The following is a 16,544-nucleotide window of genomic DNA, read 5'->3' as shown; positions in this document are numbered from 1 at the left end:
TTAAATTAATTTATAATTAAATGTATGCTTAGATAAATTAGAAAATATCAAATATAGAGTTAAATTATGATTTATTAGAATTTAGATGGTACTTGATCTTGTCTAATACTGATTGGAGTTAGATCTGGTTAGATAAGGATCTGGACAGATCTTTATCTTTTAGCTAAAATAAAACATATATATGAAATTCAGAATTCATTATCTTTCAAATAAGTATACAACACTTTTGGGGATCCAAAAGGCAAATTTGTGGAACCAGGAGGTGTTCTTTCCAAAGCTGAAATTTTTAATCGGGAAAGGAACAGATGACTTTTATAAAGTTGAACAAAAGAGTTGATAAAAATTCAGAAAATGTCCTGTAAAGAAGAGCAGTATATATTCTTCTATAAATGGCAATGTTCCTTTAAGGAAGAATTATTTTGTTTTTAAAAATATAATTATAAATACAATAATATTCCTTTCGTGTTGTGATACTGATATCATTTGAGAAGGGTAAAAGTCTACTATTCTTCTGAAACATTTTATTCATAATTCTAAAAGAATGTGTATAATTCCTGTTCTTCTGACAATAACTTCAGGCTATTAGGAGAAGATAATGTAATAGTTTTTCTGGTTCCCTGGCACCTTCACAGTTTTATGCTTCATACAGCTCATGAACCATAAATGGAAAATGACTATTACATAAACTGCTAGGTAGGTCATAATTATCGTTTTTGGCTGCTTCTTCTAGCTTACCTGCTTGCTTTCTCTTATTGATATTTCTTATTTTCTTTGCTGCTCTTTTGATGTTTGCACAAATCTGTCTTGCTTTCTGAGGGGCAAGGAAAAGTAGATGGCAAGTGTGAAGCAATAAAACTGACTTGAGTTTGAGCAAAGGAATTTGTACCATAGAAAAATCTGAAAGAATATTCAAATATATTTGATATACTCCAATGAGGACAGTGTATTTAGAAAGTATTCAGACCCCCTTCATTTTTGTCAGTTTTGTTATGCTGCAGCCTGATTCTACAGTTGTTGAAATTCATTTTTTTCTCATTAATCTACATTCAGTACCCCATAATGAGAAAATGAAAACAGAAGTTTAGAAATGTCTGTAAATTTATTAAAAAGAAAAAAAATCACATTGGCATAAGTATTCAGACTCTTCACTTTGGCAGCAATTACAGCCTCGAGTTTTTTTGGGTATGACACGACAAGCTTTATACACCTGGATTGAGGGATTTTCTGCCATTCTTACTTGCTCAGTCAGGTTGGATGGCAAGTGGACATCCATTTTCAGGCCCTTCCAGAGATGTCCAATAGGGTTCAAGTCACAGTCTGAGAGTCCTTTGGTGCCTTTTTTGCAAATGCCAAACGGGTTTTCATGTGTTTTGCGCTGAGGAAAGACTTCTGCCTAGCCACTATGCCATAAAGCCCAGATCAGTGGAGGGCTGTCACATATCCACACAGGATCTCTGGAACTCAATCAAAGTGACAAATCGGCTTCTTAGTCACCTCTCTTACTAAGGCCCGTGTCCCCCAATTGCTCAGTTTGACCAGGCAACCAGCTCTTGGATGAGTCCTGGTTGTGCCAAACTTCTTCCATTTGAGAATTATGGAGGGCACTGTGCTCTTAGGAACCTTAAGTGCAGTAGAAATTTTATTGTAGCCTTCCCCAGATTTGTGCCTTGCAATATTCCTGTCTCTGAGCTCTGCAGGCAGTTCCTTTGACCTCATGGCTTTTGCTCTGCTAAAGTATGCATTGTCAGCTTTGAGGCCTTCTATAGAGAAGTGTGTGCCATTCCAAATCATGTCCAATCAATTTGATTTGCCACAGGTAGACTTCAATCAAGGTGTAGAAACATGTCAGCAACGGTCAAGAGAACTGGGAGGCACCTGAGCAAAATTTCGAGTGTTGTTGCAAAGGGTCTGAATACTTATGCTAATGTGATATTTCAGGTTTTTTTCTTTTTAATAAATTTACAGACATTTCTAAAATTCTGTCTCACTTTGTCATTATGTGGTACTGAGTAAAGGGGGTCTGAATACTTTTGGACTGCATTGTAGGTAACATTCATTTTTATAATCATATGATCATATTTTATAAAAATGTATATTGAGGTAATTGTTTCACAAGGGGAATATAGTGACTAAATCACAAGTTATACATCAACAAAAATTGAGCAAGAAAATTAATTTGTGTATTACAATTTTTAATATAGATGGGCAAATCTTGGTAGTAGGTGGAGGGAGACTTGTAAGAAATATATGTTTGCTGAAAGAAGGAAGTGCTTTCTTTAAGAAAGTATGGTTTTGTCATTTTTTTATATGGAAGGGGAGAATTGATTATATCAAGGAAGAGATAAAAGTTAGTAGAATGGAATGGGAATGAACTACTTTTAAGAACTGTGCCTGGTGAAAAAAGAATTAGGATCAAGAATGATTGAATGCTGATCATTACAAAAGAAATGTTGAATTGGTTAGACAGAATAAGAATAAATACATAGATGAAGGAAAAGTAAATAAGGTGGAGAGGAATGCCAAAGAAGTTGTGATTGGGTGAAATTAATGGATACTTGAAAACAAGAGAAATTTAAAGAATGTGAATTTGTATGGATGTGATAAAAGATATGGAGAAGTGTATTGAATATGCTGGTTTAAACTATATTTAGTTAGATTATCTTTTCTGATTTCATGCCTCTAATTTCTTTGGCTTAGTACTTCTTAACTCTGTCTATATAATGTTGCTTGCCCTGAAAAGAAATAGCTTGATGTATATACATACTCCTGTCTCAAGATTGAAAACTTGATTTACAATATTACGTAAGATTTATTTACACATTACCCTTTTTAAACCACTCAGTTTTTGTTTCTCTGATTTTTCTACCACTGCTGATCTTTTTTTTTGCATAAGACAGAATATTGTGTCTGAGTAAACATGAAGTTTCAATAAAGCCCCTTTCATGAGGGAAAATGTTTTGCTCCATATCGGTTAACATTAGTGTATTTATTTGAACATAAAGTTGTTTAAAGCTATCGTGCCTGCATCTTGAAAGTTAAACAGACTTTGTCTGATATTTGCAATGTGTCAAATATATTTACTTACTCATTTAGTTCTTCATCCACAAAATTTATAGCAAAGTGTTTCTACCCCTTGAACTCTTTTATCCTCATAAAATCCTACAAGAGAGTTAGGATGAAACTTAATTTTTATAAACAATGGTAATTTGATAATCAACTATTTAATGGCCTATAATATTTAAATGTACTGTTCCTTAGTTGAAAGTTATTTTTTTTTATTGTTATAATACATAACACTGGCTGACATTCCAAGTCAAAGAAGCTCATTTGCTTTGGAGCACATAAACACACATGCAGTACATTCTGAAAAATAGAAAACATATCAGGCAATTATATAAAAAGCAAACAATTTCAGCCAAGTTCCCTAAAATTCAGAGGGGAAAAAACTAACTGCTTGGTAATCTCTTAACATGTAACAGCATGTGAGTAAGTTCCTATGCGTTCATCTTTACTCACAATCAGGGAGATAAATAATCATGTTAAAAAACAGGTTTTGCAGTTTTTATAAATTGTGAATGCTAATTTTATATTGCAGCTGTTAGTCATCTTACCAAACCTCCATAATAAAAACTTACTTATTTTTTTCCTTTAGTGATCACAAGTTCTTTTAAAATATCTATTCTTTGTTGATTTGCAAAAGCAAATACTATCAAGACTCTCAGAAACTACAATAATTAAAGTGTATTCACCACTTCTAAAAACCGTGCTAGCTCACACAGTGCATGAAGCTGTAATTGGTGCAGGGTGTAGACTAGGTCAAAATAGTCGCTCAATATGCAGTGGAGAAATTGATATATGAATATATTTCTGTACTTAGCCCCTTTGCTTTTCCTTTAGCTTGGTTGCCTTTTATAATTTTTTACAACATTTGTCATTTCTTCTACAGATTATTATTGTAGAGAAGCAAGAATACGAATACCCTGTGCTGGGACTTTAGCTGAATACTTGAAAATAGTAGTTAGGTCAGCAAGAGAGCTTTTGAGCAGTAGTTTATGATATAGATAAACTACAGGTAGTCCTCAACTTACAGCCATTCCTTTATTGACAATCCAAAGTTAGAATGGCACTGAAAAAAGTGACTTATGACTTTATTTTTCACGCTTACAACTGTTTCAGCATCCGTAGTCACCTGATAAAAAATTGAACACTTGGCAACTAGCATGTATTTATGATTCACTTAACAACTGTGGTAAAAAAAAGTTGTAAAATGAGGCAAAACTATTATTATTATTATTATTATTATTATTATTATTATTATTATTATTATTATTATTATTGAGATTTATATGCCGCCCTATCTCCAGCCGAACTCACAACAGTAAAAAACATCTAATGAAAAAGTTAAAAAGAAATTAAATCCAAATCTCATAATTTAACAGTTAAAAGTGCAATTAAGACTAACAAGTTAAAAATTAAAACCCCATCAGTCTTGCTTAGCAACAGAAATGTTGGGCTCAATTATTTTCATAAGTCGAGGACTACCTGTTTGCAAGAGGCAAAGCAGCATAGTGTAGTCTACATAAAGAGCAAATGGAAGAGAGAAGTTTAGCCCTAAAAGTGGAACATATAGAGTTTACCTTTGGGAGCAAAACTGTATTGTCACAGAATGATGTCTTGATAAAATGTAAATTATGGTGAGTCCATTCTTAAGTGCATGCAGTTCAGAAGTTGATGATTAAATGGGATTGCCACTAGAAGCATCACCTTGAGGTAAGTAATCTGAAATTTGATAGTCAAAGGTTTTGTTTTTTCAAAAATTAAACATTTTAGAGAAAACGAACAGAAATAAAATTGCAAGAGAAAAGTTATAAAAGAATATATAAATAAGTATAAAATAAAATACTATGGAGAATATAGCTTCCCAATAAGTTATTAACTACTGAATGTATAATAATGTATTAAAAAAATAAAAAATCACAAACTATAACAAAAAATACATGGTTAACCAGTATAAATTGAAATAGTAATAGGAACTATAGGACTATCATCCTAAACAAACTATAGGAAAGCCAAATGTTGGATAAAGTACACAAACCATTGTGATAAATTGTGGTCCAGGAATGGTTTTCAGTTAGAACTGAATTCTACATCATATTTATATTTTAAGATACAACACTATTCTCAAATGAAACATACTACCCCAACTTAGTTCACCATTCTTTCAAGATGGAAATAAGCAGTCATTTTCATTAATGAGCATATGAATATCCTTTCAGAAGTTAACATATATAAATATTCGGTATACTTGAAAGAATATATAGTTCAGTAAAATTTAACAAAATATACTTTGAAATGGTACTTTATTTGTTTAATTCTAATATTGATCATTTCCAAAAATTATTTAGCTTTACAGCATTGCCATGAAATGCAAAAAAAAGTGATAGACCTCATTACATTTTCAGCAGTGTTTAAAGAATAATTCATTTTAGAAATAATATACCAACAATAAAACATCTTGTATCACTTTTTTTTGAATATAATATTTGGAATAAATTTAATGGTCTTCTGTTGAAAATTGTTCATGACATTTATACATTTCCCATTTCTGTTACTCTGCTACTGTTTCAAGTCTGGATACATTTAATCAAACAATCTTATCTTCAGTTTCTGAATCACATTTCATCAACAGTTCTTAATTAAGACCCAGCATATGTTTGGAACTGCATGTTACAAGATTTTTTGAATTTGCTCTCTCAGAACCTTGCTTCTTCTGTTTTAATGCTATACTACTTACTGAAGATAATGAACCCAGTCACTTCAATCTTGCAATTTGAACAAGTTATTAACTAATAGTTTGAAGATTTTCCCCTAAGAACAAAAAGTACAATTGATAAGTGCTACTGCAGTCTTTAGTCTTACTGATGAGAATGAATTCACAAACTCACTTCACTATATGTTGAAAAAGTCCTGACTCTGTAAGTAATTGAAATATGTATATGAAGTAGATTTTTAGAAGAAATAGTAAATTTTGAGTTGTCAACATGAGAAAATAGTACAGAAAGCTCTAAACGGAAGATCACTATGTGCAGCAAGAAAGAAAATGCTTCCTTTTCGTATGAAGTTCAGCTAGATAATTAACCTGTTTTCAGGACTTAAGCCATTTCTGTGATGTCAGATTCTGTCATTCACATAACAGGAAATAGGATTGCTCGGTAACTCAGTTAGTTGGGATACGAGAACATTCCTAAGGTTCTTGTAATTGGATTATTTTATAGATATAATAACCCAAGTCCCTAGTGATAGACTTTCAGATAGGCAGAAAAGGTTTTATGCAGTGTCTAGTCTAGGAATTCTTTAAAGACTTATCGACCTATACCATTGCCACTAAAATGGCTTATATCTGAGTGCAACCACTGTCAGGTTGAGCTCTATACCTGGTTTTGAGGTTTGAATCAAGGAAAATGTTTGCTTATTTATTAGTTTGTTTATACTTTGGGTTTCAAGGCCTCTCAGTCACCCTAGCCCATGGGAGGGGGAGAGGAGGAGACAAGTGAGGCTGTATTTAATGATCATTTGTACACAAGAACCAGTGATAAGTTTCTTAAAGTGAACAAGATTTTAGGGAAACCCTATACAACGTGAAAAGTATTGGAAAAGGTTGAACACAAGGACTCGATGGTGCAGCAGACTAAGTGATGTTAAGTGCTAGCACTTAGCTGCCAGCTGCCTGCAATTAGTGCGAGTTCAAATCTCACCAGGCTCAAGGTTGACTCAGCCTTCCATCCTTTCGAGGTAGGTAAATTGAGGACCTGGATTGTGGGGACAATAAGCCAGCTTTGTATAGAACAACACTGTTTGGGGGGGTGCGAAAGCCCTAATAAGCAGGTATATACATAAAAGTATATTTATGGGCTATTGCTATAATGCATTGTAAGCCGCCCTGATTCTATGGAGAAGGGCGGCATATAAATTGGACAAACAAACAAACAAATAAATACATCAAAATTTATAATACTGGAGCAAAAAAAAAATGTGTTCCACAAACTGAAAGTGATTAATCTTGAAATATCTTTTGTGCTGAATTTGAATGTTTTCAAGATTCTCTATTAGGCAATGTTTCTGAGCAATACACCACTTAGTTTGGTAATAACCTATATTCACAACTCAGTTAAAAGCACAGAGATTGGCCTTTTAAAAAAAAAGCAGTGTTCGGTTTTCTGCTGAATTTCACGTCAGGAATTGCACTTCAGGAATATCTCTCCTAAGGGTCCAGCATTAGTCAGCCAAATATGGACTCGCCTTGGTACCACTTTCCTATTTTTGAAATGTTCCAATGAAATTGTTCAATGTGTTCATCACTGAATACTCTGAAGACTGGGGAAAAGTCGAAGACATGAATTTTCAATGACGTGTCCCATCCCATGGCTTGGTACAACTTTTAAGAGGTCACTGTTTTAGGACAGTTTCCTATCTTATGATTTCCAGAAGATTTTTATACTGTTTTTGAATGATTGCCAGGCAGATTTTTCAGTTTCGCTTAACTTTTCATCATTTTTAACATCCTAGTATCAGTTTTCTTATCTCTGGATCTATAGAAATGTTTTCTTAATTTAGCATCAGAAATCCTGGGAAATTTGATCCTCAAAGACATGAAACCACTTCCTGTTTTATCCTCAAAGACATGAAACCACTTCCTGTTTTATACAGTAACAATGTTTTTCATAAGTCAAAGTTCAATGTGCAAAAGAGGAAGGAAAACCTTTTCAGGGTCAACAAATGGACCTTTTATCATATTTTTTTTTGCTGGAACAAGCAAGTGAAGTACATTTTGGCCATTTGTGAATGCAGTATTTTTTTGTGTGTTCGTACTGTCCCATTCACAACAAAATGACTGCTTTTTGTATGCAGGTGTAGGCCAAGCTTAAGTGCAGTGACTATCATATCTCCACATTTATTTCATTTGTATTTTTTAGACGATCTTTTCAAAAGTAGTTTCATGTTCTACAATTCTTAAATGTTAGCAATATGGGCTAACAATACATATGGTAATTTATTTCTGTGAAAAGATAGCGTTCGAATTAACTTTTGAGAAGTCACCTGCACATATTGTATTCATAGCCAAGAACTTCCATAACCAATCATCTTCACAAAACCATTTTCTTGGGGAAAATAATTAATTCAATTCATCATCATTGCACTTAAAATAACAGTCCGATAGTCTTTTGGGCTCCATCCAAACAACAGGAATGGCAAATGGCCTATGGCATGAACTCTTTAACTATCCTGCTAGAAGTCTAACGCTTGTAACCCAGCAACAGTCTGGCATCCAGTTTTTAGCTTGGTCGTCCACTTTATAACCAAAATTCATAGGTTTTGGCAGTTTTTTGGATGAGTGATGAAGGTTTCATTTCTGAGATTTATATAATAACTGGCTACACATAGCAGAAAGTATTACATGATTTGTATCATGTTTAATTTGACTACAGAAGACAAACATTTAAGTTGTTTCACTGAGCTCTGGTACCAGTTTCTGATAAGAAATTGCTCTCTGTTTGAGAGACTGGGCTCATGTCTAGACATGCCCAAACTGTTCTCAGCAAGTTGTCCGCCTTTGACTTGAGCTTATTTATGTTAGAGTATAATAATAACTAGATGTTGTTCAATGATTCACATAAATATAGTTAACACTCTAATTGAACAGAATAATGATGGGGTCACAAGAAAACTAAACCTGATAGAAAAGAACTGATTTCTTTCTTTAAAACTCAGCTTGAAAAAATCAGTGTAGAACACTCATTATAGTCCATGTTAAAAAAAATTGTTGGCCGTGTAATTAGTTTGTTGCTGATCTTGAGAAGAATTTCAAAGTTTTCATAGATCTGAATTAGTAAATACATGATCTTGCAAACTGGATCAACATTGGTGATCCTAAAGCAGGGATGGTCAAATTAACCATTGATAGTTTCTCAACAATCTGGAGATTTCAATACTGAATTAGGTTTTAAGGTTTGGTTAACGGTTAGTACAGATAGTCCTCTACTTAAACCACAATTTAGCCCCCAATTTATATTGCTAAGTGAGACATTTTTGCCCCATTTTACAACCTTTCCTGCCACAGTTGTTAAGTGAATCATTCCAGTTGTTAAATTAGAAACATGGTTGTTATGTAAATCTGGCTTCCCCATTGACTTTGCTTTCAGAATTTTGCAAAAGGTTAATCGTGTTACCATGGGGATTCTGCTATGGTCATAAGTGTGAAAAATCATCTTTACAAAACATCTTCATAAGTCATAAAGGTCATAAGTTACCTTTTCAGTGCTACTATAACTTTAAACAGTCACTAAACAAACTGTTGTAAATCAAGGACTACCTGTAATCTTCTAATTTGGAAGGTGAACTGTGGAGATGAACAACTTATCAGAAGTCTAGACCAGTGATGGCTAACCTTTTCCGGACCAAGTGCCCAAAGCGTGCGCACGGCCCCTGCTCATGCACCCCGGCCCCCGCACATAGGTGCATGCGGGGGCCCCTCACACAACCCGTGCATGCGCGGCACAGACCCAACTACCAGCTGGCTGGCGGGAGGCGAGTGTGCATGTGCAGTGGAGCTGAACTGGGGCGACGGCTCACGTGCCCACAGAGAGGATGCTGCGTGTCACCTATGGCACGCGTACCATAGGTTCGGCACCACGGGTCTAGGCTATACAAAGACTAAAGGGGTAGCTTCAGAATCATCAAAAGAGCTAACAGCAGTACTTTTTCCTGCAAAAATCCCAAATCTTATCTTGCTCAACAAAAAATGCAGAACATGAGAAAGGGAATTGGTTTATTTTCACTGTGTATACATATACATGTACAAAATGGTGTTTTGAAAGCCAATGATCTTGCAGAGAACAGCTAGGTTTAACGGGAAGTCCTTTGAATTTTCATTCCGAGCAACACAATGAAAAAAAAATTTAAGTATCCTAAGCTGTTCTCAGAAAAAAAAAACATGTCAAATGCTCCAATCAGGTGGCAGTTGTAAAAGGTTGAAAAGAGAGTAATACTATTTAGGAAATAAACGATGAAGTTTCTACTTCCCATTAAAAATCTCCATTCTTTAGTCCCCAAGTGTTTTTTCAGCACAGATGCAGAACTCAGTACGATAAAGAAGTTATGATGATAAATAAATCCCAAGATTCTACTGTCCAGTTGTTTCCACTCTGTGGTGACTAAATTCCATCATTCTTCCATCATCCACATTTGCAAAAAAAAGGGATGGTTTTCATTTTGCTTTGCAGATCTTAAGATATAAAATTTTACTCCTGTATCCCAGAGGTAGAAAAGATTGATTCAAAAGCACTTTGAAAGAATGACCCTTCATTCCTCGGCTGTATTCTCATAACATGCAAAGCCAGTCATTCCCAACCTGTTTCACCCTAGATGTTTTGAACTACATCCCCAGCCAGCATGAATCAATACTTCTACAAAATCGAGGAAGGCTATGCCAAGTTATGTTCTGCTTTGTCAATTAAGCTATAGTCAGTTGGGTTTATACATCATGAAAGACCACAGACAAAAATCATCTTTTATATACCTATACTTCCCCCTTCAGAAAAGTTTCCCAATGTATTGATAGGTTGAATTGCATTACACAGTGAATGCAGAAATTTCAACCACACAAAGGATCTGAAGAATATCTGGAAATGCAGATTTATCAGTTTTTAATTTATAAAATACTATTCCTTACCGTTGTAAGGTTTTACTTCATTAAAAATCATCAGACCTCCCACCTTTTAAGGTACTCTTTATAAATCAACAGTGTATTTTGATGTATCAGCTGCCAGTGAAGGCTTTTATTAGACCTGTGATGGCAAATCTATAACACGCGTGCCCAAAGTGGCACGCAATGCCATGTTGCCCGGCATGCACTGCCTTGGCTGTTTGTCTTCCGGGTTTCTGGCACGCATGTGCACGCGATGATCAGCTGTCCTTCCCGTGTGCGGCAGTGTTGAAAACCAGTGTACGCATGCGCACCGGCCAGCTGATCGTTGGATGTGCATGCGTGCTAGTACCTGGAAGTTAGGCTTTTCCAGAGTGCGATCCCTTCACGCGTGCGGCAGTGCCAAAAACTGGCCTGTGCATGTGCACTGGCCAGCTGATCGTTGGGTGTGCGTGCGCGCTAGAATCCAGAAGTTCACCTTTTCCAGAACGCTACCCCAACAAGCGCGCCTAACGTTTCCGTGCAACCTTTTTGGCACTCGGTGCCAACAAGGTTCGCCATCACTGTATTAGACTGTCACAGTCATGCAGTTACATTATAGATGCCCTTAGCTAAATTTTTTATTAACCAAAAACCATGTTCAGAAAAGAAGCTAATCTTAAAGGAAAATGAATTGATTTTTATAAACAGATTAAATTAAATAGAGTCTTGGCAACTTAAGTTGTAAAACAGACAGGGTAGTGTTTAAAGAAGAATGAAGCAAAGCAAGCCCTAGGCTTTCTTAATTAGATTCCTGTTAATCAACTCTTGCCTTTTATTCAGAAGCTTGAGATAGTATTTCTCCTCACAACAATAACCCTGAAAAGTAAGTTGGGCTGAGCCTAAATGGCTGGCCAAAGTCATTCATAGAGCTTTGATGCTGAGAATGGACTAAAACCTAGATCTCCCCATTTGTAGGCCCAAAGATAATGATCCTACATTGACTATTATGAGTAATTGTTTCCTGTTATTGCTCTGAAGCATTCTTTTGTCTGTTATCTATACGGAAGGTTTCAGACATATCCTTTAAACGTCCTTTCCAAATAATCCTATAGTTATATCCATTTAATAGAATTAATTTCTTTTGTTTGCTATCTATAAGCAATGTAATCTTTGATAGCCCTAATATTGGAATGTATTTTAGTACGTCAATATTGGGGATTTTTCTTTAAAACAACTTTCTCCTGTATAGTACCTTCCAACCAGCTGAGATTAATGGAAGTATAATTTAGCATACCTGAAGGGGACATAAATGGGAAGTCATCTTCAAGATTCTTAATAATGTGGTTTTTTTAAATTATTTGATCATTTTAATTATGAAAGTAATCTTAAAATAGCAGGAATGGCCAGTGCCCACCTTTTCACCTTTTTGGTGTAACGTTGCTAATTCCAACCGAAACAAATCTTGTGAATCTCCATATGCAAGTTTGTTTGTATTTGCGGGCATGCATACATACATATGTCCATTATGCAGGCTAAAAGTAATTTTATATTGATGTAATTAATTACTGCTTATTAAAATAAACTGCATATAAAATGTGTCCAGTTATAAAATAAATTGATTCCATGTGCATATGGCTATCAATTTCTTTTGTATTAAAGGAGAGTCACTGCTCCCTGCATATAGACATGTAAACATTTCCTGCCTTTGTTCAAGGAGAAATAGCAAAAAGAAAAAATGTAACAGGAGGTAAAGAAAGGGAAGGGATGGAGAAAGTCAACTAGACAAAAAAAGTTGAATTCATCAGACATTCAGCACTTCACAAGTAACTGCTTATCTTCAAGCAGAATCTGTACTTCAAAAGCGTCCACATCCTATAGCAATTCTGCACTGCAGCCATCTGTATTTCCCTGCATGTATTTATTTTCAGCAGCAAATATAAAGAAACATCCCCCCCTCCATTCACAAGTAAATATTTTAGAGGGGGAAGGAACTTGGCCTTCTAATCAAGTAACTTTAATATAATCCAACCATCTTTTTTTCTGAGTGGTTTTTGTTTCTTCATGAAGTTGTTTAAGCAGCATCCAGAGCTCTTAACGGTTTTTGCTGAGCAATACTGAACAAACTAAAATAAGAGACTTAGTGATATATTCTTCAAGTAACAAAGCTGAAGCTGAAAGGAGTTGCCATTTGGTTGCAATCATAACTGGTGTTGGAGTTTCTCTAGCTGAGAAAAGCAAATCTGGGTGTCTTCTTTCTTTGAGGTAAGAAAATAAGCACTCAGAATATTCAAAGTTTTAAATTTCTAGATACCATTTAGAATTCAGTTTCAAAATGATGTTACACAAGTTAATTTCATGCTTTCAAATATAACTTGGACTTTATGGCTAATTCTGTCATTCTTTATTATTTTTTTCACATTAGAATGCTTTCCTCCCCCCCCCCCTTTCTCAAAATCTGAACATAGTTCATTTCAACGCTGCCCACTGCACCCCGTTGTTAAGAACTCAGTTTTAGAGTACCCTGTTTCCCCTAAAATAAGACATCCCCTGATAATAAGCCCAATTGGGCTTTTAAGCACATGTGCTAAAATAAGCCCCCCCCCCTGAAAATAAGCCCTCCCCAAAAATACTTAAACGCATGCGCAGCCGGTCCCCGCCATTTCCTCTGGTTAGGGTTGGGGAGACAGAGCTGGAAATCAGATAAGATGGAAGAGGAGCCCCGTCTTGCTCCATGTGCCCCAAAATAATAAGACATCCCCGAAAATAAGGCCAAGCACTTATTTCGGGGTTCAAAAAATATAAGACAGGGTCTTATTTTCGGGGAAACACCGTAGTTCACAGTTATTCATGAAAGGGAGATCCCAAAATACCAATACAAACTAAGTATCTTAAATTTAAACCTACATTAGCCATGCATATGTGCCAATCTGTTGTGTCACATACTTGGGCACTGAGGTGCAGCAGGCATGGATGTGAATGCGATGTGCTCCCTCCCCTCCCCCCTTGTATGTTTCAATTTTATTAAGTATGTGTGAATAACACTCGGATGTATGTTGATAGGAAGTTTAGCAAATATGTGGCATTGGGAAACAATACATAAATTCCTGCATGCTTGTTGAAAGAGATTAAATCAGATATAATTAATATAATTATTGCTTTTTTTATTTGCTTTTTTAGAAATATGGCAAATTAACAGCTTGTACTGGTTGCACAACTCAGTGCAGGTTTTTTGACATGACACAGTGCATAGGAACTAATGGACATATGGAGCCATACTGCTCAACCACATGCATGAACACACACAAATCAAAATATGCAAAATCACAAAGTAAGTGAAAGGGGAGGTGTATCTTTCTCAATAGATAAAATACCGTTCCAAAATAGAGAACTTCTGTTTCACTTGTCGCTTCTATCTGGTTTTCTTCTTGAGAGGATATTGGATGTCCACATTATATTTAGATTATTGGAATATGACTCGTATGAGTTAAATCAAAAATTTAATATAATTAAAACATGAAGTTTTAATATTTGAGCTCATGTTTTCAGCCAGCTACAGATTTTTCAGACTGTTTTTAATGGTAACTCAGCTCTTGGTTTGAATGCATTTTAGTATTCTGATATTTAATGTTACTGTACATTGACCAGAAATATTGGTAGTACAATATTTAAGGGTGTGCTTTGCTAGAAAGAATACAGTTGCATGATTTATATAATTAATTCATACTTTTTAATATAGAGCTAATTTATACATTAATCATATAGTGTTCCTTAACCAGTGGTGGGATTCAAATAATTTAACAACCGGTTCACGACGGCCAACCTGACCTTGGACGAACTGGTTGTTAAATTATACCCCCGCTATCAAAGTGGATGCTGGGCGCTCCACTACAATGGAGAAATGGGCAACGGAGCGGCCGGCATGAGGGAAGGAGGAGGAGCAGGGAGAAGAAAGAGGGAAAGCTGCTTTTTCCTTCCTTTGTGCCGGCTGCTCCTTTAGTTTAGTTTAGTTTAGACTCAGGGCGGTGAACAGCCACAGGATAAAAAACATAAATACAAAATTTGAAACTGAATAAAATCGAATTAAACAATTTGGCCGAAGACAGATTTAAAACAACCCAATAAATTAAAAACGAATTAAAATTTATGTTTTAAAAAGGGAAACAGTTTTTTGCCCGTTTCTCCATTGCAGCGCAGCACCCAGCATCCACTTTGTTAGCGGGGTGGGTGGGTAATTTAACAACCGGTTCGGCTGAACCGATGCAAACCGGCTGAATCCCACCACTGTCCTTAACCCCCTAAAAGAGGATAGTCTGGTAGGTAGGTATGTAGATTAGATAACCATATAAATAGTTTGAGTTTATAGAAAAACTCTTAAACTCTACAGCAGAGGTCTTCAAACTTGGCAGCTTTAAGACTTGTGGACTTCAACTCCCAGAATTCTCCAGCCAGCATAGCATAGCTGGCTGGAGAATGGGAGTTGAAGTCCACAAATCTTTAAGCTGCCAAATTAGAAGACTTCTGCTCTATAGAGTCAAAGTGTGTGTGTGTGTGTGTGTGTGTGTGTTGTATTTAAAATTAATAAAATGTAACAGTGAAAAATGTACATTTATTGGAAAGTCTAGGCTACACATACATTCCCACTGATTTTGGTCATCAAAAAAACTTGTTCATTAATTAGAGTTTTTTTTTCTACCGTGTTTCCCCGAAAATAAGACCCTATCTTATATTTTTTTTTTGAACCCTGAAATAAGTGCTTGGCCTTATTGTCATGTGCTCAAAAGCCCGATTGGGCTTATTATCAGGGGATGTCTTATTCTGGAGGAAACAGATTATTGCTCTATCTAGGAAAGTATGCGTAACTAGAAGTTGTTTTGTTTGATTGTTTACTCCTAAAAAGGCAGCTTGTGTAGGAATAAATGATTGTTCATGCCTCAGCCATTGCTGTACTTTTAATAAATGCTAGCTTGTCATTTATAACCTGGAAATTTGCATTTATTTTTATTTTATTTTTTGTATACTACATTTTTCTTTTAGGTTTGGGAATTGTTTGCCAATTTTGTAAGCGAAACTCTTTACCTCAGTATCAAGCCACAATGCCTGATGGAATACTGTACAACTTTTGCAGTTCCAGTTGTGTAGCTAAATTTCAGGTTAGCTGTTGTGTTCAATCTCTTCTTCCTTGGATATGTATTATGTGCATATATCCTGTTAGATATTCTTAGGAGGCTAATATTACTGTGAAACCACTTCTTACTGAATGGCTACTCTTCACAAATAAAATTCTTTGTGTTTATCACTTACCAATAAAGACCTTGTTAACGGTTGGCTATTATCAGCATAGTGTATATATAAGAAAGTTATTTCCAAAATTCATGGACTATCGTTAATGCTTTCTTCTTGAGGCTGTTTGAATTCTATTCTGGTTATTCTGAGAGATATGTGGCTAATGTTCGACATTTTCATTCTCTTCCTTTTTAAAAAAAAAATAATAATTTAGCACATGGGTAATCCTATGAGTATTTGAATACTGTGTATCCAGCTATATTATAATTACTACAGGATTTTCTGGTTTGGGCAAGAAGTAAAAAATTAATTCCTTCCTTATGCCAGTGAAAAAGAAACTTTGATTTTTGAGTTCCTTCTACTGCTAAAATAGCAACATTATCTTACTGATAAATCCTATTCCTTTCAGGGATTATATTATACTAAACAGAACACTTAATTGGTTTTAAGTACATTGACTGTCAAATAGCCAATATGCTAATTTATACTGCATAATGTTTTATGTGCTAGAGTTCTGAAGGCCTTTGTGTATTAGATTTATACCGCACCTTTTATTCAGCAGTTCAAGGCAATGTCT

At 35.2% G+C, this 16,544-nt stretch overlaps 1 protein-coding gene across 2 annotated transcripts in view; it reads left to right on the top strand.

Annotated features, from left to right (window-relative positions):
• Window positions 1-16,544, top strand: part of ZMYM2 (zinc finger MYM-type containing 2) — an 80,314-nt gene that overhangs the window by 28,702 nt on the left and 35,068 nt on the right. Inside the window, exons 7-8 of one of the 2 annotated variants that reach the window (XM_070942846.1) lie at window positions 13,862-14,012; window positions 15,719-15,834. In XM_070942846.1, the coding sequence (XP_070798947.1) occupies window positions 13,862-14,012; window positions 15,719-15,834 (267 nt within the window). Of the gene's footprint in view, window positions 1-1,816; window positions 1,971-13,861; window positions 14,013-15,718; window positions 15,835-16,544 lie in introns of those variants that run through there. The other variant, XM_070942845.1, reaches the window with a different exon arrangement.

Source organism: Pituophis catenifer, unplaced genomic scaffold, assembly GCF_029215685.1.
Source record: "Pituophis catenifer annectens isolate HBS135680 unplaced genomic scaffold, rPitCat1.0.hap2 SCAF_4, whole genome shotgun sequence".
Taxonomy (NCBI): Eukaryota; Metazoa; Chordata; class Lepidosauria; order Squamata; family Colubridae; genus Pituophis; species Pituophis catenifer.
The sequence above is the reverse complement of the archived record's forward strand: the minus strand, read 5'-3'. Positions and strand labels throughout refer to the sequence as shown.